The 27098-nt window shown below is 41.5% G+C and overlaps 1 protein-coding gene across 1 annotated transcript; it reads left to right on the top strand.

The window, feature by feature from the left end:
* On the top strand, positions 1 to 27074 carry LOC308113639 (transmembrane protein 26; the record flags this gene model as incomplete). The annotated part of the gene is given in 5 exon segments (XM_080470034.1): positions 1 to 194; positions 2884 to 3028; positions 3515 to 4195; positions 4197 to 4238; positions 26622 to 27074. Coding segments are annotated over 5 exon segments (1515 nt in total).
* Between the last annotated feature and the right edge of the window lie 24 nt (positions 27075 to 27098).

Below are 27098 nucleotides of genomic sequence, written 5' to 3'. Positions count from 1 at the left end.
ATGTGTCTTCTCCTGAACGTCCTGCTGGCTCTGCTGAGTCGCTTCCTGTTCGTGGTCCATGGCGTGGTGACAGTGTGGCACGTAGTGGCCGTCAAAGAGGAGCCGCTCTATTGGCTGCTGCTGACAGGCGTGGTTCTGTTAGGCGTGGAAATGGCCGTCACTCTGAAATGTACCCGTAACGCAGAGTGGAAATGGTAACACGCGTGTGTGGATACAAACATTTACCCCGACTTTAACCTTTGTATTTGATCTACAGTATTGCATGGGCTCAGTTTAATGGCTGCTCTACCGATATCTCCTCTAACTCTTTGTTCGACACTGTGAAGTCAAACAGCTCATTATGGTAACAATGAAAAGAACAATACTAACACATCACACAGCATACATTACCTACAATCATATGACATTTAATTAAAATGTCCCTGTCGTCTCATTGTCATTGTTTGGTTCATTTTAAAAGTCACTGATTTTAAAAGCCACCGGCTGTGGCTTGGTTGTTAGAGCGGATTGTCTCACACTCGGAAGGTTGCATGTTCAATACCCTATCTGCCCACAAAGTGCCCGAGAGCAAGACACTGAACCCCACACTGCTCCCAAAGGATGGACTTGAGTGCCTCGTATGGCAGCCGCCTCCATTGGTGTGTGAATGGGTGAATGTGATTAATAATGTAAGGCGCTTTGGGCACTGCTCAAGCAGCGGAAAAGTGCTATATAAGTGAAATCCATTCACCATTTTGTTGACAGGTGCTAGAAAACATCGTCCCTGCTGCTTTTATCACAGCTCACACCCCGGTTATGCCCTTTTCTTCTCATATCTATTGGATAGATTAAAAAAAAAAGATGAATGCAAGAGAAAATACAGAGGAAAAATATTCAAGATGGATGTTCATATCAACATCGAGCGTGCTGTTACACCTCCTAACAGATTTGGCTACGAGACAGCACATATTTATTATAACAAGTTTAAAGAGCTAAATATTACCAGGCTGCAGCAGCAGTAGCGGCTGCACTGAGTCTACATTAAAGGATCAACATAAGCGGCCCTCGCAGATCTGTGTGTGTGTACACAGCAGGTGTTCAGGTGCAGTTTCGAGCTGGAGTTTATATGCATTTTGAGTGCGCTACGAGCACTTCGAGAAGAGAACTGCTGTTGTGGGTAAAATAGAGAAATAGAATAACGGTCTAAAATAGGGGAGTCAAACTAATTTTATTGTACAGAAATTTAACCAAAATGTCCGTTTAGCTTCAGGCTGTGTATGTTATCCGAGGAGATAATACCCTGATAGTCACGATTATTGGACATTTGCTGGTGAAGTAGCTTTGATCGCCTACTACGAAGAATATCACTCTTTCACAGAAACACACTAAACCAGGGATGTCAAACATAAGGCCTGTGGACGGAAATCGGCCCGCAAGAGGCTCGAATCTGGTGCCAAACCACCAAGCAACTGGTAAAAATTTCAAAGAAAACATACATTATTTAAAAACAAATTTCTTCACAGTAGCGGACATAAAGCAACACAGAGACCCGAGCTAAAGTATTGGTGATGCTGGCATGAAAGATAACAAACGAGCCTCAAAGCCATGCCGTCAGGGTGAGTTTACAAACACATGCAGAATGCAAAGGATACAGTATAGGAGTTTCTTTGATTTTTTTAAAATTTTGGGACATTTCACTGTATTTTGCACCAGGCTTCATTAAATTTGCTTTTATGTTGATATTGTAGTCATTTTCACAAAAATTGTTTTGGGGTTTTGGAAAATATAGACATATATTTTACATAAACTCTGCAGCACAACAAAGAAAAACTTTAAGAAGTTTAAATTTAAACATTCTTATGGCACTATTTCACCGGTCCGGCCCGCTCAAGATGAAATTGGGCTGTGGATGGTCCCGGAACTAAAATGCGTTTGGCACCCCTGCATTAACAATCACTTTGTCATTTAAGGTGTTCCCTTCTTTGCTTCTGCTGTGATGAAAAACAACTCGCCCATGTGATAAGTTAACAAGTGTGAGCTCGCTGCTTCTCCATTGTTTTTCACTCTTTAAAAGAACGAAAGAGGAAAAACAAAAAACGATTTCACAGGGTTTGAGATGTTTCAGCCAGACTTTGTAAACCTGAGTAAATAACTCCTGAACTTGTGACTGTGCTAACACTTTACAGCCCATCTGCCCAGGGCCATGTGAGGCAGCTTGCATCTAAGGCCTGTAATATTCTCTGCCACTGAAATCCTGCACTCCACTCCGCACCTCTTTCTCTCTTTCACTGTCCATCAAAAACAAATCTATTCGCCCGCTGCGTTATTGCTCTGTCTTTCACCGACTGGATATTGTGAACCTGCCATCGCGGGTCTGTCACAGCCTCCCTCCATCTAGTCGCGGAGAAAAACGTCTCGTACCGACTCCAGCCTTCTCACACCAGCTCGCGTGCCGTGAAAATGAAGAGAAATGTGAGACTTGGGTAAACACAGACTGACGTCAGCCTTTATTACGCGAGCCTCAAATTGATATAGGCATTTAGTGTCACACCTCATTCAACGCCGAGCTGTGGCTCATTCAGAAATGGTGGCTCTCCAGCACGCACGGACCCGCCGTCCTCAGACACGGGCTTTCTTCACGCCTCTCTCTTTCTCGCTGGGTTATACTTTGAAGTTCTCTCCTCATGTAGAAGGCTTTGCTCTGTCAAGTGGGATTTGCATATATGATGAGAATAATTGCCTGTCTGAAATTCGATGCTTCTTTGGGGAGGGGGACTCTTTTTTTTTCTTTAGAGGATGGCATGAAAAAAAGAAAAAAAAGAAAAGAAAAAGCATGCTTCTAAAAATAATCCGTCCCCACCTTTCTCCCCCCTTCATCCCTCTCCTTTGGTGGTCCTCTTTTAGGTTCTCCCCCATGGTTTTCCTCTACCTCAGTACTGTCATCCCATCCATTTGGTTCCTGGAGCTGAGTCTGCTACAGTCCAAGCTGCCCGTCAACAATTCCTCGAGCCACGAGCTTCCTGTACTGGCTCACATCCCCATCGCAGCGGTAGGCGTCCCACACCAGAAACTGCCCTCCATGCTGCCACATTAAAGCGACACCTGATATCAGATAAGATTCAAATCTAGAAGGTGGGGGGGGGGATAAACTATTAGTCTCAGGAAATGTGTAATAGACACATTGAGATGAGATCCAGATAGGCTCCTGTTGGAAAAACTCTCAGATCTCTCAGCTTCCGGGATGGTTTTAGTATACTTTCTTTCAAGTAGGATTTGGGAGCTGTTTTTGCCCCTTGGCTGTACTCGAGGCTGGGGGGCAGCTTTAGAAACTTGGAGACGGTGTTCTGGGAATGTTGTGAACAGTGGAGAGGTGCTGGCAGGATCATTTTAATGAACATTGACACAACAACAAGTTTAATCTTATCATATTTGAGATAAAGGAAAAGATTCCAGCCTGTTTTATTTATTGTGAATATGATTAATTTACCGCCGGAGAGATCGGACTGAACCTTTGCCTGTATTGTTACTCACGCAGGGCATTGAAAAGCTTGACCCGGAGAACTGGGTGGAGGGGCTGGAGCAGACCATGCTGATAGTGCTGGTTCTGGGTCGTTGGCTGATGCCCAAGGGGGACATGTCACGTGACCAGCTCTCACAGCTCCTCATGGTCTACGTGGGACTTGGGGCTGATATCTTGGACATTTTCGACACCTTCAAGGAGCCCGAAGTCAAAACCAACCGGCCAGTCATCATCGTGGGCTTGACCCTTTTCTCTTGGGCGCTCATGCAGTTTCCTCTGGTTCTCACACAGACCCGACCCCCGAAGGGCGAGCCTCCCCGGGGGAGGGCGGGTGGTCCTGGAGCTCCGGGGTCCTGCGCTTCATGCTGCTCCAGTGAAGTATGGAGCTTGCTGCTAACTGTCGGACTCCAAGATGGCCCGTTCCTGATTTACCGCATTTATCTGATGGTGCAAGAGAGAGTGCTCAACCAACTAATGATTTTCTTCACCTGCAAGAACATCCTGATCGTCCTTCTGGAGCTGTACAGGATCTTTGTGGTGCAATGCAAGCAGCAGGGAGCTGGAGCACGGTTGGAAAAGTGTGCTGCTTGGGTGCTTCAGTGTCAAGCCCGGGGGGGCAATGGGAAGGAGGAGGGGCTGGGAAAGGACGCAGGGAAAGAGGAACATTGCGGTGGGCAGAGCTGTCACGAAGACATGGAGGGAGGGTGCCATGAGGGAGGAAGATCAGAGAGGTGTCCAGGTAAAGAAAGGCTCAAAATGCCGTGAGGCATGACTTAGGCCCTCGGGGGGGTGGAGAAAACGGCTTTCACACACTGAGAGAAAAGTTGAACCCATCTGCCATCCCTTCCATCGCAGCCTTGTTCAGAGACAGTTTTCAGTTCTCTGGAGGTTCAGTGACTAGAAATAGACCTCAGGAGGAGAGAATCATTCACTGCTGAAAAGATCAGACATGAATTTTTGCAACCCCCTTTGGTAAAACCTTGAAGTAAAAGTGGTGTTTCAGTCACGGGAGAGTTTTTTGCTCAGGAAAACGAGTCCAACAAGTTACCGTGAACTCTAAGTCTTGGCAATATGAAGAGGAATTACCATGCAACTAGGTGAATGAAGCTTTTGTGCCTTGCAGTCGGAGTAATTGTTTTTTTTTAGTCATATAAGAATGACATGCTACAATTTTATAACATTGCATCAATACATTTTACATTAAATAAGCCTTGAAGGGAAAACAACATATGCACTAATTAAGTATGATGGCTGATCAGGTAATCACAGTTTACTACACTTATAATAAAACAATTTAAAATAAACATGTATATGGAAAAAGCAGAGTGAGGTTTGTTTACTCTGATGGCCATGAGATGGCAGTGTTGCCAAATCCACCAATGCACAAGCGTTGCTATGCATTGTTTACTTGTCTGAGACATGCATGCAAGCAACCTGGAAGAAAAAAATGTGCAAGACAGCAGCACAGTACAGCAGCAGCAGTGGCAGCGTTCACCTTTGGTTCAGAACATTTTCTTCCTGGGACTCTGTAAGACAGGCAGGTAATAGGCACACATGAGATAAATGTACCTGAAAGCTTTAGTCACCTTCAGGCATTGTCTATGTAATTAATAGTCAGTCGCAGCCAGTCTAGAGACACTTCATAAAGTATAACAAGTAGGTGGAAGGCTGAAGAGGTTTGATTCACTTTTCAAGGTTCATTTTCCTCCCGAGCACAATCAGCCCATGAACGACTGTTTGCAAGCCTTGTGCAAATGCACAAGGCTTTTTATTACGTCTGAAAAAAGCACACTCGTGATTATGTGGGTGTTGTTTAAGTTTGGCATGATTTGCTATCACTTTCTGAGAGATGCGAGGTGCTTCTAAGATATTTATCTGCCAGTCTACAGATTACCAGCGAGAGACTCTGGTAGGACCTGCAAGGACAGAGAGAGAGAGAGAGAGAGAGAGAGACGTGTGAGCCCAGAGCCTCAAGGTTTGGAACTGCTACTCCATGGTGCAGGGGGACAAAGAGCCTCAGCGTAAACCCTTTCCACGCGTCCTCTTTGAGGCTTGATCCAGACAATACCTCTCCTGTCAAACGAATGCCAGGGACACCGTCCTCCTCGCATGTATGGATGACCCTCTCACTCCGTGTCAGGCAGGCCGGGGGAACCGAGAGCGGCAGCAGGAGTAAGTGGCAATTCAATCAGAGGCCTTTCGAGTGCTGCCCCTGTATCTGTGTTCATGGAATTGCCACACTTCACCTGGGCTGTAAGATGATGATCGGCGCTGGGGCCCTGAACCAATTGGGACTTATTGACAGAAAGAGCCAGAGGTGAAAGAAAGAAAGCGCTGTAAAAAAAAAGAAAAAAAAGAGAGCATAGATTGCACGGCGTTTTGCGGAACGGGTGAGTGTATATGTACCTCTGAAAGACTTTCTGGAGAGTACCACTGTGTTTTCTCTGTGGTGGCCCTCTAAATGACTAATGATGGATCCACGCTTTAAAAGAAAAAGAATGAAATAGTAATAGAGAGCCTCCCACGGAGATGTTAAATCTTCCCGCAGCACAATGCTCTCTGTGCTTCCTGAGCGCTCACTAATGCCCAGTTTACAGTCACTCGCAGGCAAATGACATCACATGGGGCCGTTAGAGAAAGCCTGTCTTAAGCACCTGAGTTATGGGAGAATCCAATATTTGTGCGTCAATGCGATGTGGGCAATACAATAGGGTGATGAAAGTGGCGCATGCTTGAGAAGAGAGTCCTTTTCCTCCTCAGATTAACTGCATGCTTTAACAAGATTGTGTGGGTATGTGGGAGGATGGGGATGTCAGCTGATCCATGGGCTGCCCTACATAGACAGGGAGAGAGAGAGAGAGAGAGAGCGAGAGAGAGAGAGAGAGAGAGAGCTGCCAGACTCAAAGCCTGCAATTCCGCATGTATTAAAACAAATCTAAAAATTAAAACAACCAAACCTGTTCACCTGGTAAAGAGAGACAATAGGACTCTGTGAGGCATTCATTTCTCTGATTACGTCAAATCAATAAGTCTTCAAGGAAGCAGGCATCTTTTTTTTTTTTTTTTTTTGCTACTGCTACAGCTCTCAGCTAAATCTTTCAAACTTATATGATCATGTTTCTAAGGACAAAGAGGGATGACTGATCACTGACAACATATCATTTGCTTGAGTGATGAGACCATTAGTCATACCGAAGGTACTCAACCAGCGGCTTCATCGCTGCTCTCCCAAGCTTACACTCATGTGTCACACACTATCAGAGATTATGGATGTGACTACTCACTTTAAAGTTTGATGTGCAGGCCAGAAGTGAGAAGTAGTTTTCAGGTATCTGTATGGATTGATTTCCCCAAAAACTTTTTACATTTACTCGAATTGTCATCAAATTTCTCATCTGTTGGGTGGATGTATTTGGAAGCATCACGTACCTGCACGACAGTTCAAAAACTGTAATTAACCTTCTGTAGCACAAAGAGTCGCCTTTTGTCAAACATCTAACCTGCAAGTTTTGCTCTCTTGTCATTAACTTTGAGTCTCTTACCACACTGAGATGATCAGCAGCAGAATTTCTGGTGATTCACATTTAAGTTAATAAGAAACAGTTGTTGTGAATACCATCCAAAGTTGTGGAACAATGGGATGAATGTCACGGAAGCTTAGTGAACATTTTCTAAGGAATATTTAAAACATTCACTGTTGCAAATGCACATTTTCAATGCGATAATTGAAGTTTTATTCTTCACCTCAGTCATGTCAAACTCATTGTAGTTCAAGGTTGTATACTGCCCAATTTAATCTCACAATTCAAATGGGATAAAACACAAACAAATACAATGAAAGCATAATAGCCTGTAAGCAGCAACAACTCCATATGTTTCCCTTGGTTTCATTGTAAAGAAACTATATTATGTATGCATCATTTGGCTCCTTGTGCATGTCCAAAAACCATGGCTCTATTTGTGTTTCAAAGATTGTCTTTGACTTTTGTTGGATCCAAAAACACAACAAATACCTGCTTTCTTTAGTAAATTAGCCAGTGGTATTCAGGCTAATATGGGCAAATTCACCCTCTATTTTTCTTCACCGTGCATTTTTTCTTATAAATTCACCCTCATTGCAATGCTTTGATGCAAATTTCGACCTGTGGTGTGAGCCTGTATGAGGCTATGTGAATGGATGATGGTGACTGATTATTTAAAGCCTCCGGCCCTGATGACATGATTTTCAAGTTAAAATGGAAAAGTTTCGGCAAGTTTTTGGTGTTCGCTTTACTGAAAATGATTCACCAAGAAAAGTCCAACGGCGTTTCCGTGGAAACTGGGGAAAAATCTACTTATCTGAAAGGCTGCTCCTGCACATGTGCACCACAGCTGTAAACAAATAGTTGATTAGTATTCACCCTTAATAAAATAATCGGATCCCCAAGACTTTGTTTACAAACGGTTACTTTTATAGGATAATGAAACTGATTCAAGGGGGTCAAACAGTTTGCAAAGCCTCCATCTGTTCAGAAATTTATTTGCAACCAACTTCTTGAAGTGGAGGAAATCACTCCTCTTAACAGAGCACTTTGAAAAAATAACTCACTGATGAACTAATAAACTAAGTTATATTTCAGCAGTAGTTGGCAGGGAGTCTATTTAGCAATCAAGCTTCTGACTAACTGCTTAGAAAAGAACAACAGAAAATCATTGCTTGCCGTTTTTAGACACGCTATCCAATTATAATGTTTCTCGGGTGTGGCAAACACGCTATTGAGATTTCTAAGGCGACCTGAAGGCTGCAGAAGAAGCAACGGAATGAAGGGAGGAGAGATTCAGTCAACCAGAACAGGTGCATTTCACATGACAGCGTGTGGAGCGTTTTCACCACATGACACAATTTCCCTATTTTGTGTCAACTAATCAGGAAGTCCAAACACGCCAAGGTGCGCCTCATCAGCCGCCAATCCGACAGATAAACCCGTCAGAATGCCACTGAAGTGTTGTGGCGAAAAGTGGGAGAGTGAAAACAAAGGGAAACTTCAAGTGAACTCCACAACTTTCTGACAGGCGGCTGTGGATCCGGCTCCCGCCGCCTCATGTACTGCCATGGATGGAAACTAATGAGCTTTACTTCACTGGCTGTAGATCAGGGAGCCTGTATGTTGTCTTGCTTTCACATGATAAAGGATTTCTTGAGACGGAGTCAACTGTGTAATATGGAAGCGCCTATATAGCCACTTGAAATGACGCCAAGTTAATCAAACAGCCATTCTTTGTTCACTATTGACTAGAAGTGCATGAGCCAGAAGAACCGATTTAAGCCCTGTTTACACGACAATGCTTTCAAGTGAAAATGGGAAACTTTCACTGCGTTTTTGGGGGTCAGTTTACATGCCGATGTGGCTTGGAGCCACTGAAAATGCAACTTTTTGAGAACAGCTCCATCTCCATGGAAACAGGGGAAAACGCGACTTTTCTGAAACGCCGTTGCTGTGCATGCGCACCACGGCCGTAGCAAATGGTTCTTTTGCACATGTATAAGCGTATCCATAGTAACAACAATGGCGGCTTCCTGAGTGTCATGACTCCCTGACCATATTCTCCAGGGACTTGGTCATTTTGTAGTTGTGAGTCACCGTAATAGCAATCCAACTTCATTGTCTGTCCATACAAATGTCTGTGTACTTGCCATTGTTAATGTTTATAGTGTACTGTTCTCTTCACATGTTAGTGTGGTTTCATGACAAAAAGAACCAAAATTTTCAACTCATGGCCTGGCAGGCAAACGGACATAAATTTCATCGCACATTGTTTTCAAACTATTGCAGAGTAAATGTTTCTGAAACAATATGCAAAAGATGCCTTTTCACTTCAAACTGTCATGTAAACAGGGCTTTAGAAGATATAATAGTAGTGGAAATAGTAATTATGACAGCAGCAAAGTGAAGATGCAGGGAATTCAATAAAAGAAGGGAATATATATATATATATATATATATATGTATATATATATATACTGTATATATGTGTGTGTGTGTGTGTGTGTGTGTGTGTGTGTGTGTGTGTGTGTGTGTGTTTGAAGGGCGAGGGGGAGGGAGATGGCAAAAAACAAATAAAATACGAAGTAAGGTGGCAGTCACACCCTTATATCAAACGAATGTAAAGTTTGCTAAGCACGGCTTCTGTTCATAAAAAAAAAAAGATTTCCACACTGTTGGTCCCTTCACGAGGAGGTCAGATTACTTCACATGATTAATCGTGTTTCTTTGTACAGAAGACAACACTTGCAATCTCCTCTAAAGCAATAAATAAAAAAAATAAAAAAAATAGTAAAAAAAGTATTGAACTTATAAGGAAGCAAGTCATCTAAATATGGAAGCCGAGCCATTTCTTTTGCAGGGTTGTGACTTTTTCCCTTGTGTGACTTATTGGGCTGAAAATCTGCACATCGAAGATCAGGGTCGACAGTAAGAGATATATACACATGCACACACACACACATGAAAGCCACTCTATTTAATTGGGGTTAACCTATTGACATATTGTATTCCCTTGATCTTTACACAGTCCTTCGCCATCACAACTAAGTGTCCACATCTTACAAACCTTAACCCAACAGCCTCTTTAAACCGCATAACTGTTTAATACATGGGAAAAACTTGTCCTGACCATCAGTCACCATCAGTGTATACACATTTTAAAGTGACTGTGCAGCACGTCTTATGCATCAGGAGTGTGGCTCACACCGATTTTCATACAAAACTAAAAGAACAAGAACATTTTGCTGTCTGTATTACGTCAGCGTCTGGGCTATGCACTGATGTGTCACAGAGTAATGGCTCGATCGGACAAAAAGGTCCAGTCAGCAATCAGCACCCCGTTGAGTGAGGAAGACTGGCAGGTTTAAAAACTCTTTCTCCAACTTTGAAGTGACAACTTTTCAAGAGAGGGAGATTTTAGAGGGTAGACATGACAGAATAGGTCATTATTTTTTCATACCTTCGGCAAAACCTTACAGCTTTTTAGTGATTTTCAAAAAGGAGACTGTCAATAGCGAAATGACCCCTGACACTGCCTCGTCAGTCACTTCAACTTTCAGCTGAATCAGTTTAGGTCAGAAGGAAACAGTGCTTGGGAACTTAATAGAAATAATTTAATTGATCACACTTAATAGTCACATCTCTGAAAATGAAGCACAAATGCAACCATGTAGTTCATAACCAGTGTTTTGCTGAATGTACGTTTCAGATTTATCCACACATCATTTTTAAAACTCAGCATTTTAGCTGTCTGAAAATGGCCAGCTTTGTGTGGCTGGAATACCCGTCCGATAAAATATAATTAAGAAAAAAACTTATGTGGATACAATTGAATCTACAGTATCTCTGACACAAGTTAGTTGAGGAGTTATGAAAATATGGAAAGATACTCTTAATACAACGTGAAAAATCAGTTAATTGTAGGATTCTTATTTTTGTCAGATCAAATGATATTAACAGCTGTTGAAATCCAGAGGCGAGTAAGATCCATTGAGCCTTCATTCATAGTGTTGGTGCACAGAAAGTTTCTGAAGCATATATCTATTCACCACCATTACACATGCCACCAATTCAGCATAGAAATGTATGTTTTTTTAGCATCTGAGAAATAGGAATTGAACGGATTAATGGGGGAAAACGGGCCTGCTGGGAACCTCTGATTTCTTCTCCCACCTGAAGCTCCCTTGGGCCCCTAATGCACCACAGGTTGGGAAGCACTGGGCTAGTTAGGTGGAGATGCTCTATAATCTGTAAATTAGCGTTTTTCAAAACGTAATTATTTACCGAAACTAACAATGAGAAGAAGCAGCAACAAAACATCACACTACACAACGCTCTTATAAAGGTAGGCTGGTGTCCATTTGGAGATGCTGATGTTAATGTTGCTTATCCGAAGGATTTAGTTATGGATTCAAGTAAAACAGCGGTTTGGTAAAATAATATCAGAGGTGCTCGTTGTTGAGGATAATAACTTTGGGTATTTTGGAAGCAGTAATATAAATGGAAAGTATATTGAGCTTTTCATAAAACTATTAGAAAAAATAAAAAAATTCTCAGTTGAGTTATGATAAAGTTCTGGATGATTTTGCTCGGGTTAACTTTGTGCGAATTTGTGATGCGGAAAACAAAGAAGACTTGGAAAACACCATTCCCTGCTCAGGTATGTGATAACTTTGTCTTGTTGCTTCAGCTCTGTTTATATTCATTCCAGTTTTTCCTCCTATCCAATGTTAATTGCAAAAGTGAGCAATGAATGTGAAATCTCCCTCCAAACAGAGCATTCTGAATTCAGACCCACATGGCAGTTTTGGAGATAACTGCTCTGACAGCGAGCAGTTTAGTCAGTCAATCTCGGGCCACAGAGGATGTATTGTTGAAATATTAATTGGCCGCCTCCTTTGCCACCCCGAGTTCTTCTGTGCTGGGAGAGCTGCCATTTTACCCGGCTCCAATCTACAACATGGCCTCTGGTCATAGAGGCCAAGGCCACGTCGGGACACCGGCGCAACTTAGGGAATACAGTCGGCTGTCTGACTGGACGACATAATGAGGACGGCTGAGAGCACTCGACGAACAAACACATTTTTGAATTCAGCTCAAGTGTTGTTTGAGCCATATGCCTTGTGATATCCCCACAGTGTGATGGTGATGTCCTAATTCTGCCCTCCACAAAGGGGACTGGCTACTCCTGACTCATTTGCGCTACTTCTACCCAGTGCAGCCTGCAGCCTTTTTGCAGGGAAAAAGAGCTTTTTGTGGGCGCACAAACGGCGCAACAGAAAACTGTGATTATAAGCTGGACTAAAATCTGACTCACACTTTACTGTAGTTCACAGTCTCCAACGATATTTTCTGTATCATCTTGCATGCAAATAATAATGAGAACACTCGACAACACTCAAGATGGACACAGGTTCTCACAGTTAAGTAAAAACAAAATGTTAAATTCAGTTAATTCATTCGGCTCCAGAGCGTAGCAGCAGCTGGCACGGCAATGAGGCTGGTGTCAAATTACAAATGTGAACTTCTTGGAAGCTGGCCATTAGAAGAAAATGGAGTTTAATAGAGGGTGATTTATTAAAACTGTGGATGAGTAGCTCAGGCGCAGGTGTGGACATTCCTACAATGGTGTTTTCAGCGGCGGGATCCCTCACTCTGCCTCTCCATGGACTGAAGTGTCCTTGAGCAAGACACAGTTTCTTTAAGTGTTGAGTGAGCACTTTGGATGACATTCATTCCCACTGCAATGTGAGTGGGTTAATATGTCTAAAAATGTAAAAACAAGTTATACAATTGAATTTTTTAAATCAAATACTTACAGGATATTATGGATAATTGATATTGCATGAATATGATTCCATTCCATGAATTTCATAATTGACCTCTTATAGTCAAAACAGCAGAATGATAAAGATGCAGAAATGGAGCACAGTCACTGCAGGGTAGCTACACATGGGGCTAATCTCTCTCTTAAGAAAGACAAACACTGGGATGCATTTTGGATTTATTAGCTTAATAAAGTGAAGTTGTTCTTTGTGACTGTGCTCATCTCGTAAAGAAAATGAATAGTCCACAGCTTCTTTCAAGATCAGTTACTGTAGCGTGAAAATAACCCTGGAAGATCCCCCAGGTGTCGACAGTTATTCTGGATAATTAGAAATCTATGGAGTTGGGCAAAACAATGCGGTGTACATTATGAGTTTATTGGCTCTCTTCAACTAATTAGGCGCAACAGAGCCAAGAACAGATTTGTGCAGACGTCAGTCAAGTCGTCTGTGCAAGTTCACACAGACCTGAGGCCTCATTTATTAAGATAACCCAAAATGTTAACAAGCATCAAATCCATCAGTCTGTTTGGGCGCAATGTGCTTATGTCATTTACTCTTTTCACATAAACACTCAAACATGGACAACAAAAAAGCATCTTATGAGTTCACAGAAATGAGCCTTTCAAGAAAGCATGCATTCTGATTATTGGTTTCAGGAAGTTGTACTTTCAACAACACCTGAGCTTGACCCTGGGCGGCGTCAAGCACTTTGACATCAGCTGCTGGGATTCCCTGGAGAAGACGACCTCATTAAGAAATAGTGAGCCGGTTTCACCTTGCGTGAACGTGGTTGCACACAGCAGCCTGAAGCTTTCTCTTTGAATAATTAAACATTTAGTTCAGATCACGACTGGGATCTTGGGCCATGTTTTCTATGAACTATGAAATTTATTATTGCAGAAAAACATCGGCTATTTTGAAAACCCTTTACATGCGTTTGTAGAATTTATGTTTTTGTGTAAAGCGTATTTACATCTTGAAATGAGACTGAGGAGTCTGTGGTGAAGGTAAAATTAGAAAGCACACCCCACAGATTGTTGTATTGGCCACAGTGAGCTCCCACACTCACTTTCTCCTACATTCATCTCACGACTGTACAGTTTATAAAGTGCACCTAGTAATCTCAGTCTGCCTCCGGAAATGTACTCCTGGATTAAATATGTTGCCGAACTACACACATTCATCCAGTAAAAACACCTCATGACTATTCCACTGAAATAAGCTTTCATGAAAAGTCCACTTCCTTCTGATTGGTTACCATCCAGGAAGTACCAAATGCAACATCAAGAATTTGTAGTTTGACACCAGCTTCATGGCGTTGCCAGCTGCTGCCTTGAGCAGATTATATTATAAAAAAAATAGTGAGATCTTGTCTGTATAGGTAAAACCTTCTTCCTCAGCAAAGTTTTACCATTTGGCCCCTGTTCAGCCCGTTCACTGTGGCAGATCCACACAAGCTCTATATGAAAACTACCATGTTGATTAGTACTTGTGCACGTTATTAATAGATATTAAACTCGTTTCACTCTCCTCTGCAACTCTTCATTGCTATTTGATGTCATCTTGAATTTCTTGGCTGAGGAGACGTCGGTATATTCTTATTTCAAACCAGACTTCCCTGAATCTCGCCACCTGCTTCGTTCTGGCACCACCCGGGCATTTGGACAGCTGCGGCGCGCTCTGCGGCTGACCACGAGTGTCAGCGGCGTACCGTCGGGCCCGCTCCTCTACGCTCCGGGGGTGGAGAACGTAACTGTGAGACAGCAGCGATGAAACATCGAGCAGAACCCGATTCCAGGTTTTTTGAGTTGGCATGAATCTTTCACAAATGAAAGGTACTTATGGAATATTTACGGCCCATTAACGCGCAATATAACGCTGCAGGTTTGAATGTTTACGATGCAGGGGATCTTTAAGGAATGCATGACATGGAGTGAAATGAAATGTGCGAAAGGCACGGTTAATGTCGCCTCTCCACAGTCTGGCTTCAACCACCTCACTAACGGCATCGCTAATCCCTCCCTCCCCAGCGTTCGTAGGCATGGGCCGGAGTTTCACTGCAGGTGGATACACTCTTCTGTCAAGGTTATTTTATGAGGCCCAACATTTGCGTGGGAAGCTGTGTACTCCTGTCGCAGTTATAAATGAGGCCCCTCATGAGAAGTCTGACATCACCTGTTTACCAGGTGTACCTTACAAGGCCTTCAACCACCATCTGCCAACCCAATGTCTCCCTCCCTGGTGATTACGGCATTTCTCTAAGCCTGATGATTGGATCGAAGAGCCATTTTATTTCTTGCCATTAGTTTTATGCCTGCTCATTTCTGCTAGGGTGTTTTCTCTTATATCAACCGGGAGTGAGTGTCTCTAATTCCATCAACAGGATAACATAGAGCAAGAGAAAAACACAAATTTAGCAGTTGCTGTTTGCTTTCAATATGTTCCTAATTAAAAATGGAAAAGAAGAAGCAGTGATTCAAAGAGTGCAGGCACCAAGACACCAAGAGTCAGAGTTTAAGCCTTTCAGAGCACATTTCCATCAACCCTCCCTGTAATTTGAAGTCATGAATGAACTATGTGTCGCTGTTGGGCTCTGCATTATCTGGTTTCACGTCTACTCATACAAGTGATATATGCCCCTGGAATAAACATCACATTCAATAGGTGACTTATCTCCGTGGCCTTGTTTCCCTTCTTCTTCTTTCAGTACAGCTACATCTCTTCCAATGTTTTTCACAATCATTATACAAAGGGGAACTATTTCCTACTTGCTATTGTTTCGTCCATTTAAGTCCTACTTGAAGTGGGAATACACATAACAACCATAACACACCAACAATATCTGTCAGAAGCAAACTAAAAGAATAAAAACACCTGGGAAAAAGTATGTTAAAATAGATTTTTCTGTTAGGATATAAACTGAACGTTTTGATATGAAAAGTGAACCCTTAATCAAGTTAACTTATCGTACAATAATGACCTCAATATGCGAGGCTTGATTTTGATCATTATTTTTTTTTTTAATAAATATATATATACCATACCATAGCATAGCATAGCATAGATTTTCTGCTAATTTTACTTCTCATCCTCTGATGAAGTAACTTTTCTTTCTACTTAGAAACTATGCATGAGCAAACCATTGGAAAAGTAGTGCATAAATGCAGGTCTTATTTAGGGTATTTTTGTGCAGATAATACCAATAGGACAGTGATACTCAAGAGCATGTAGGTAATTATTTACAAAAATCCAGCAAGAAAAAGTAATTTGACTTAACTTCATTTTAATTTCAGTCTTTTTGAGCTTGAAACGGTAAAATATGTCATTTTTGGTAGCAAATCAAGGCACAAAATGATGTTTTACACTTTTTACACATTCAAGTATTGAGCTATCCCGAGACATTTTGAGGTTTGGGATTTCAATTAATGCCCTATAAAGGGGTAATTACTTCTCATCACTGACTCTTACTGCAGGCAAAAGCAGCCATCAGATGAACCAGATACGCAGAACAGAAGGAAGGTATTGTTAAAAAAAAGTTTAAAGGAACAGATTGTAGCATTTTTATTGCCAAACTATGCATACATATAGTCTAAAACTACCTCACGCAACCAACAAATGTGAAGAAACAACTCTTTTAACGTGCAGGTATTGTGTGAGGAGATGTAAGCACCACATCAGAACGCTAACAGCGCCTTTTGTCTTATAATACCACATTTTTCCACAAGATGGCGTATTGAGACACAAGTGTCTTGTGTTTTTTGGCTCAGTGAGGAAAGAAAAAGAACAGGATGTTGACTGCATGTAAGTATTAACCACTCCGCTGAGATAAACAGCAAAGAGACATTGAGAAAATCTTGACAAATGAATATTATCGCCTCTACACCTTTTGCCACAAGAATTCGTAATTGACTTTTAGAGATATAACTGAATTGTTTTTGGTTTAGTTTTTTTTCCGCGAAGACAGCTGGCGGGTGTAAATGAAATTATTTTCAACTTGCAGTGTTTCCTCCTAACTGACGCATAAACATTAATTATTGCTAATCTATTTTACGTTGTTTGTTGACAACACCAGTCTGCCAGCTCGCTACACACCGCTGCTGTCAGATTGTTGTCGGTACTTCATCCCGATGAAGCTCTTCTCCACCACAGATAAAACCTACATGCACTCTCAGTCAACTGTTGCTTTTTGATTGTTAATAATACTGATCGTTCAGAAGAATCGCATGAGCTGTCGAGCTATCGTCATCAAACTGACACAAGCAAATGAAAAATCAGGCAGGTAGTCATTTTCTCCCCCCAAAAAAAATCTAATATATGTGCTGAGAAGAAAGTCTACTAAACAATGTGTCTGTTTTCTTGCTACACTGGTGTCGTTAAAGCTAAGCAAGTTATATGTCTGCATGCAGGGAAGCACTGTGTGGAGGCAGTACCAGGCTGTTGGGGTTGTGTCTAGTTCTACATGCTACTTTAAACCCCATTTTTTTCTGGAACTGCTCTAGATTTCATGCGTCAACGGAAAATAAAAGCTATTTGGTCTCAGTGGAGGGGATTTGGAAAGTTTTTCCATCAGCCATATCTCCAGCAATCCCGTCCATCCCACAAATGTGGCAACAGTTTAAATGAGAGACTTCAGGTGTGCCAACGGCAAAATTTATAGAGAAATAATCCAAACACAAATCATTTTGTTTGCTGATGAGTGATGACCGTTTGATTGAAATGATTGTTAACACTCTTAGGATACATCAGTCATAAAAAGCAATACCGTTCTTGATGCTGTTCACACTGATGGTTTTCTATTGGGCTTTCTTTATAACTCAATTCAGCTACATTATACCTACCCGTACACGTAATAAGAATGGGATTACACAGTCCTCCATTTCTCTATCCAACATAAAGTTGTAGGTGAAGGCAGGCTTCACCGGGGCGCCTGTCCATCACCGGGGATCCACAGAGAGATGTACAACCACACACAATCACACTTAAAGGTAATTTAGAGTGACACTAATTAGCTTCAGATGCTTCTTTTTTTAGACTGTGGGGGGAAACCCAAGGCCTAACTCAGCGTCTCTTCGCTATATGTATCAAGAGAGTCTACGACGACGCCACAGCGTTACCACAGCGGAGGCTACACTGTGCCTGAATGGGTCCTTTTTGGAGATTATATGGATTTTCAATTTACTGAAGGAAAAAGAAAAAAGAAAGAAAACAGCAAAGAGGTGTTTTTCAGGGAGGTGAGGCTCAGGTACAATCTGTTCTGTGAACATGTAATGTGTCAAAAAGAGGGCTCAGCAGGGAAAAAATGCTTTCACTTCACTTTATGTGCATCTTTATTGACCTGACAGGCTTATCTGTGGAAAATGCCCCCAGCCTCAATGGGACCAATTGGCTATGATGTTGGGGTTGTCGGTGTGTGTGTGTGTATGTGTGTGTGAGCGTGTGTGCGTCAGAGTGCGTGATCTGGCACTTCTTAAAAAAAACAACGCAGTTAAATAAAGAAGAAAATGAGTGCTGAGTGTGCTTGGAAATTGAACCATCCCGTAATGGCACAAGAGGCCCCCAAGTGAGTCAATATAATCAATGGAGGCATCGCAGATGTGTTTGAGGAGAGCCTGTTCCTTTTAATGGCTCAGCCAATGAGCTGTGTCACCAACATGCTGCAATACCGATAAAGACATGCAAAGCTCTTCATCCACCCTAAATCACTATTATGTCTCCCTTTCCCCGAGAAAGCTTTGTTCCTCTTAGCGCCACTCATCCTTTGTCTACAGTCAGATCTCAAGAACGAGTGGCCAACTTTGCGAAAGATGTATGCGGCTACAGTACTGCTTGGCTTGTAATACACAGAACATCAGTGTGTGTGCGTGTGTGTGTGTGTGTGTGAGAGAGAGAGAGAGAGAGAGAGAGAGAGAGAGAGAGAGAGAGAGAGAGAGAGAGAGAGAGAGAGAGAGAGAGAGAGAGAGAGAGAGAGAGAGAGAGAGAGACATCCATTGCCTACCGCAGTATGATGAACAAGGCTTTCAGGGGACGTTTCGCTTTGGTTGAACAAAATTGTTGTTTAAATCTTTGAGAATCAATCTGCTGTGTCCATGGAGGCGCAGGAGAGGCTCGCCTCACCTCGTCCAATCAGCACCGAAAGAAACAATTGAACACATAAGTCCATAAAAACACACTTAGACCAACACCGAAGAAACACACACGCGGCATTGTTAAGCGTAACTTCTGCACGCTTCACTGCATTCCTGTGCATTCATCGCCCTTTCAGTGTTTATGTGGCATTGATTGCGCGCGGTGGATTGTGTGGTGTGCGGGTTCTTTCTCTTGGTTGGTTTACATAATTACATTATGTAGGACATGGGCAGCCAGAAGCGTTTTTTCTCTTTGGAACACTTCAGAGAGTGAATGGAGCGGATCTATTTCAGGAAGTGGGTTAGTGGTGAGGGGAAGAGGTTTGATTTGGAGAATAAACACGTATTTTACACATTAAGATATTTGTTATTGCACCATGCAGCCCCTGGTGTCCCCGGGTCTGGAGATGGTGAGATAAACCATATCAAGCAGATCTCAGCTTGGATTAGAGTATTACACTGCCAACACCATGTGTTTATTAATGTAGTATACGGGTGGAATTTACATGGTTAACTTAGTCTAACTCATAGACAGTTAACCTAAAAAAATCCCCCCCCCCAAAAAAAACACCCTAAATAATATGTGTTCTTTGAGTATTTTTAGTCATCTAATAAATACGGGCTGGATGTGCTCAAGGGCTCCTGCAGGAGCCAAAGGTTTAGTTTTCCGGTGACCTCCAGAGGCTATGGTGATTATGGAGGAAACAATGTAGGGGGAATGAAGTAGAGGGAGAAAGACTGGGGGCAGATTGAGAATTAGGAGGGGAAAATAAAGATGGATCATTTTGAGAGAGAGTGCAACATTTTTAACTCGTACTGTGGATGAACATAATAAACTAGAAGTATAATCCTCCCACACATAAAATCATGCTATTGTGCTTCTTAGTTTGAACCTCTAAAATGGATTTTACTATATATAAAATAACAAAACTGACTTAACAGAAAACAATTCTCCAAAAGGGTTTGACACCTAAACCTGACCACGGAGCTGTACTTTATCGTCTTATCATTCTTAGCACCAAGTGAGTAACATATTTCAAGAACCTAAACTAATCAAAGACCAATCGTTTCATCACAGGTTTATTCATGCTTAATGCCACCGTAGTTGTTTATTTATTTACGGTATAAAAAGCAAATGAAGTGGAAGAGGAAGGCAAAGTTAACTCAAATCCATGACGGAAGCAAGTTGTTCAAGGGAAAATTACTCATTCATTTAAAGATTAAATAACCATGACATGTGGCATTATGGTGTATTATCCATTAGATTATTTCTGCCAGAGCAATAAATTCTAGTACTTGTAAAACAGACACTTTTACTTCTCAAGGTTTCATGTCTTTAAAAACCTTAAAAAAATAAAAATAAAAAGGCTCATTTGAAAGTAGAATTGTTTGAAAAGTGACTGAGTCGCAACCAAGTGAAGTGGTTTGGTATTGAGCCGTACATTCTATGTTATAAGCTCCAGGTTTTCGTCTTTAATCCGGTTACAATGTCTGTTTAAAGATATAATGGAGTGGAAACAGTCATCTTGCTTTTGTGTGTATCTTTTGTGTTTTGCTAAAGAAACATCAAATATTCTAGTGGGGATGATAATAACAATAATAATGTGTGTTTGATGTAGTTTAGTTTTTGATAGTCAGAGAGAAAGGAGCGTGAACCAAACCATCAGTAGGCAATGAAAAGCGTAACTCTTCATAAGCCAGTTTAATGCTTTTAGATAAGTTAAATCTATATTATTGCAAAGAACAAGGTTTTTTCCTCTTCACATATTTTTTTTATGTCATTTCTGGATATTTTTTAGAAATAAGATGCTGTCAAAAGTTCTCTATCCGTCGGTCCGCCTTCTTTTTCTTTCTTTCTTTCTTTCTTTCTTTCTTTCCTTCTTTCTTTCTTTCTTTCTTTCTTTCTTTCTTTCTTTCTTTCTTTCTTTCTTTCTTTCTTTCTTTCTTTCTTTCTTTCTTTCTTTCTTTCTTTCTTTCTTTCTTTCTTTCTTTCTCTCTTTCTTTCTTTCTCTCTTTCTCTTGTTTGTGCGTACGTTTGGGATAACGTTATTGATGCATGTTTTACACATTTTTTTCAAGGCAAATTATTTATTCTTTGGTTCCTTGGTTCAATCCAGCTAAAACTGGTGGTTACTCCATTAAAGAGCCTCTAACAGGGCAGGTTAACGCCGCGTGTTGCTTCAGGGTTTAGCACTGTCACCACATAACCAGGATTTCTTGGGTTGGGTTCGGGGGCCTTTCTGCGTCGAGTGTGCATGATCGCCCTGTACATGCATTAGTCGTCTTCGATTTTCGCGTACAGTCCTAAAACATGCATGTGAAGTTAATTAGTGAATGTGACTGTCTTTCTGTGTTTGCCCATAATTGGATGGGGGGGGGGGGGGGGTGAGTGTGCTCACTACAACTAATCTGTACAACCCATACAATGATTAATTCAGACAAAAAAAATACCCAAATAATCTGTCTGCATTAATTCAGTCATACTATTCTTAATGTGCCACAGAAGTATTATTGGACTTGTCCTTGAAACCCACTTACAGTGAATTGATAAAGTCTATTCTTTTTTTATGCCCCACTCAAAGAGCCTCACATACAATTGTGGAGTGGGCTAAGACCTGATTTCCATTTCCAACGCTTCATAACAGCCTGGGCTCACTCTTACCGAGCGACAGAGGAGGATAAAAGCACAATCAAAGCCCGTCAGGAACAATTTGACAGGGCGATAGATTTGAAGGACTCGTGTTGTGCGCTTCTTCTTTAACATGACATCATGTGTTGCCGTACACAAATCCGGCGGTTAATCGATGTAATCCTCTGGACTGGTTAACGCTTATTAATACGTGTAGCTTCAATTATAACTGATGGGCCCACTTTGATGTGCAGGACTGCAGGTACATGCTAAACAAAAAACCCTTTGAAGGCAGATTCTCCAACGTCCCCCCGGTGTGCTCACCAGTGACAGAGAGCAGCACAAGAGGAGGGAAGTGGTAGCTACATCACAGACTCAGTAACGTGGCTCGTCTCCCATCTATTCCTGCTCGAGCAGTGGCTTGCCAGAACAAAAAAAAGAAAAAAAGGCAGAACCAGGCCTCATATGTCAGTGTCAGAACTGGCCCACATTAATCCGATATGTACAGCATGAGAGACTTTGAACAAACACATTATTTGGCATTGGATAACAAGCAAAAAGAGGCCCGAAGTGCATTGCATGTATGCGTGTGTCACTTTTCGTCTGTGCAGGGACCAAAGCATCACAGCACAATATATTTGGAATAAAAGGGGACCTGCATGAACAAGAGGCAGAGAAACAACGTCTGAGCTTCACTTGCAAAGTGAATTGTCTCTTTACAGGACATGCTGGGATACGCGCCCCAAAGCAGACTACAAGATGACTTAATCCACAGCACAATCCTTTCTGCTGATGCTTCGTTTTTAAACAAATAATTGTAATCGCCTACCTAACGCCTCGGGGATGGAAGGAAGAAAAGAAGACGCAGAAGTCGGGGAGCCACGTCAATATAATTGGGACCATTAAAAAAAAAGGAAGAGCAAAATCATCAGCATCACTAGTTATGTCCTGGTCAGACTTCTAATCAGTGGCAAACGCATGAGGATGGATTTGGGGGGGGGAATGAGGAGGGTTTAGAATGGACATTTTCATTAACGTAATCTCATACGGTCTAATAAGGAACCCCACTGAACTTCAAATAATATGAAACTCACCTCAGAAACTAAATTTTGCATCTGCAGCACATGCTGGAAGTATTAGAAAAGTGATGCAGTGTGTTTTTCATTGTTTTGGCTCAGCATGCAAAAGAAAAGACAGGTTAAAGTACTCAATCCCCTCCTGAGGAGACCTCAAATCCACAACGAGTTCAAAGTTGCAACCTGTTCATCTGATGTGGATCAAATCTGAGCTGAAAAAGGACAAATTCAGGCTCACAGTGACCAAACGAAGCCATCCTGATACTTTAAAAAGAAAACCTGAGTCTTGTGAAAACATCTCCACGGAGACGTTTCATGCAATTAGGACATGCTTTGTCAGATCCTTTGTGTTTTGTTGTTAATGTTCCTGCTCATAATTACAGCGACTGGACTCAGACAATGTCATCCCACTGCTGTGGCCAAATGTTCATTATCTCCTCGTGAGTGGAACTTTTTCTAGATCTGGTCAAAAAAATGACGTCCAGGTTTTGGGCTTTATGATGCTTTGTTATCTATTTGAAAATAAGGAATTAATCTGTCAAACAAAGACACTTTTCATGCAAGTTGGAAACATGCTCGGCGACCAGTGTGGGCGGGACGGACATGGGATTGGGGGATGGGAGGAGGTTCAAAAATCAACTAAATTGTCCATTCTAATGCATTCTGGATCACTAAATACTCCATTGTGACATGTAGATTTTGCTTCTTCACGGTGACGTATTTCCTTTTCTCCCTGACATTTTTGCTGATGCATCCTATAGCCTTTTCTTGCTTTGTTTAAAAGTTACCTTTTTTTTCTTTTAAGGTAATGGCTTATCTTTATTGCCGATGGTTTCCACCTGTACCTGACTCACCTCTCTCCAAACTTCACTACATGTGCATGTTTAAATCCCCTGTCGTTGGCACACTGCTTCTATCTGCACCTTAAACTGAGCACCTGTATTATCTTCTTATTAATTTTACTTAAATATTGTATACTTATTTGTTATGTGCATGCCACTTATAGTGAGATCCCAAGGCTTTAGAACGTCACAGTCACACATAATTAAATTGGTAAGGGGGACAAGCACGATTGTCAAATCAACATTTACACAGCAAAGAATATTGTTGATTTTCAATGAAAAACATGATTGAAGTACAGTTATGCAAGCATGTGTCAATATGTTGGAAATGAAAAATGAGATAGATCATTGGTCCATAGAATAATACCACCTGTGTGGATTCTGCAGATATAATTCCTCAGCATCTTGCAAAAGAAATTCCTCCAAATTCCTCCCCTCTGCTTCAGCATTTGAACGCATCAGGATGAGTCAGATATTTACGAACCAATCGGAGACCGTCTTTGACAGGGTATATTCCACATGGTATCAATTGACCAATCATGTTGCTTGTTACTGGGTGTAATACAAAACCGGAAGTCAGTTGTTAGTTGTGTAATCAAGCTGATAATTCGCTATTTTACAGCCAAAGACCATGGATTCAGACAAAATTAGACGGTGACAAGTTCTGATGGCCATAATACAAATATTTTGGACGGCTTTGCGCAACCCATCCGCTATTTTTCCAAAAAATGTGCTTAACACAATGACCAAGAAGTTGACATGTTAGAAGGTCAGTTTAGAGGAAACAGTCCACTTTGTCTCGAGTTACACTTTGAATTAGACATGAGCGCAAAAAAAAATTGAAGAACTTCACAAATGTAAACGATAGCTTATCCAATCAAATGAACAAATATATATGCTTTTAGGAGAGCTATAAATCGACTGCCAGTCAACTGCAAAGTACTGGATTTACAGTTGAGGGGCACCTCATTATGGAGACATTTGAAATCTCTGATGCTGCAGGCCAGCTATTTATCGGGATGTTTACTACTGAAGAGCCATAAATAATTAATCCTTTGTTACTTGCATGAATATACTACTGATTATGATCGGTGCTCATGCAACCTAAAGTTGTCTATAACTCTATGTCAGCACAATATTCATGTCCAAATGAATGAATTAGGCAGGAGGTTACTTATGGGTTGCAGTGGAAACTCTAAGCGGTGACACCGACCTACTCGCTAAGATCTAATACTACAGAAACATTATCATAAGGCACTTCTTTTTTTTACGGTGATGACAGAGCGCAGAGCACAAACTACACTTTTCCGGCTCCTCCGGTTTCGTGCTTGCACTCAGTCTCTGCTGATCGGAGCCGGAGCGAATGCTGCTAATTGCATGACCAGGTGCAACAGTTCCCTGTCGATCGGGCTTCATTGTTTGCCAACTGTTGTTCCAAATAAATGGAAAGAAGACAAAAGATTTCCCCTGGAGTTTCAGTGAATGTCAAACAATTTGCACAACAATTTGAAAAATGCCACAAGCACTCATACTGAGACAGAGACTGGAGGCCCCGTGAAATGAAGTATATGCTTTCCCAAATTGTAATTTTTGTCTATGGGATAATTGTTCATTGTGCCTCGATAAGTGCCAAAACAATTATAGAAAAGAAAAATAGATAGATAATTGTAGTATTTCAAATTAAAATTGAGTAAGTTTCTCTTCCTGACAATGTGCTATGGCACCATTTGCATTTTAGGACATTTGTGTATCCTGAAGCTGATAGAAATAGTGGGTTAAATATCTATACCCCAAGTTGAACATTGGGATGCAAAAAGAGTCTCACCGAGGGTTTCTTCTGCGCTCACAGCAGGCCGAGTGGTTCGTGTTGCAAGTTCAGCATAATAGTCGACCTAAAACAATAACATCTGGAACGGACCGCCTCCACTTTTCAGTAGAAGTATGTCAATATGTGGAATTAAATATCTTGACAGCTGAAAAGCTCTCAGTTCAAAGTGATTTCAACCCTCCCAACACCTTGATAGGTGATTTATATTTTTCTATGGTTTCATGCGTCCATTTTTATTTTATTTCTATTGCTCACATTTCATCGGCTGACCCTCGACTTGTCACAAGTTAAAGTCGAGGGTCAGCCGATAAAATGTGAGCAACCAGCAGCTTTAAAGTCCCCTGTAAACAAATGGCAGCATTCCGGACATATTTTATTACATTACTATATTTGTGTAGTTCATCCTGTGAATAAATCTGTGGAATTAACTCATAGACAAAGACATAATTTTCCTACATGGCTAAATGGTCTGAAGTATAAACAGCGAAAAGGGAACCATTTAAGCAGATTAAAAAAAAAAGAAGAAAATAAAATATTATACTGTGTTCCGAATCAGTGACAAACCCAGAAGCAAACTGAGGCACAGAGATAAAGTTTAATAGTTTATTAAATGTTTAGTCCAAGGCAAAAGTATCCTGAAAGAGTAATCCAAATTACTAAGACTACACTATAATATCAGTGTGTTCTTTGACACATTGACAGCAGAAAATGACCCGGTCTAACATACCGTTAAACACGGGTTCAGCTACAACAGCACCGACTGTCTCGTTAAACTCAACGGTGCGCTGTTCAACGATTCAAACGTTGTGAGGAAGGTGCACATGGGACGAACTAAAGCTGCGATGATCACTAGGAATATTTTGGAACTAAAGACTGTGCGGGACATCTTGGACAACCTCTCCTCTACTGACGACGAACCTGTTTATTTCTCAGTTGCAACTGATGCCTCGAACAAGGGAAATAGAAAAATGTTTCTGGTGTGTGTCAGGTATTTCTCTGTGTCTGAGGGAGTTCAGTGCAAGTTGCTGGACTTTTAGGAAGACAGCGATGAAACTGCTATTGGCATTCATAAATGCATTAACGAACTGTCTGGAAAAAATATGGGCTGGACATCAGAAACATCACGTCTTATGCAGCAGATAATGCTAATGTCAACTTTGGAAAACACAACTCTGTTTACCAGTTATTGAAAGAGGCAGACAATCGTATTCTGAAAGCTAATTGTCCAGCTCACATAGCTCATAACACTTGCAAGCATGTCTGTGCTCAGCTGTCCATGGATATTGAGACAATTGTGTTGAAGATCTACAGCCACTTCTCAGTGTCTGCCTCAAGAAGAGAAAAACTGCAGAAATGTTTTGACTTTGTTGACACTGAATGGCGTGAAATCCTGCGTCCCATTTGCACAAGACGGAAACAGAAACAGGACAACTTTTTGGATACCAGACCAAACAACCAACAACAGGACTTTTTGAAGTTCCACGACCATGTCATCACTTACATTGACAAGTGGTTTGACTTTTCTCCAGAAAATGTTCTGTTGAAACTGAAACCCATCGGTCTCTATGAGGAGCTCTGCTTCACTGACCTGGAGCAAGTGGTGGCTGCCCTCAAACTGACAGAGACCGTCGGTATGGATCGACTGTATGAAGAATTTTGTGCGAGCGGGGAGGAAATTCAGAAAGCCAGACAGGATACCACAAAAACCACAAATGAGAAGTAGATGGCTGTTTTCCAAAACATAGGA

Source organism: Lipophrys pholis (assembly GCF_963383615.2).
Source record: "Lipophrys pholis genome assembly, chromosome: 8".
Lineage (NCBI taxonomy): Eukaryota > Metazoa > Chordata > Actinopteri > Blenniiformes > Blenniidae > Lipophrys > Lipophrys pholis.
The sequence above is the reverse complement of the archived record's forward strand: the minus strand, read 5'-3'. Positions and strand labels throughout refer to the sequence as shown.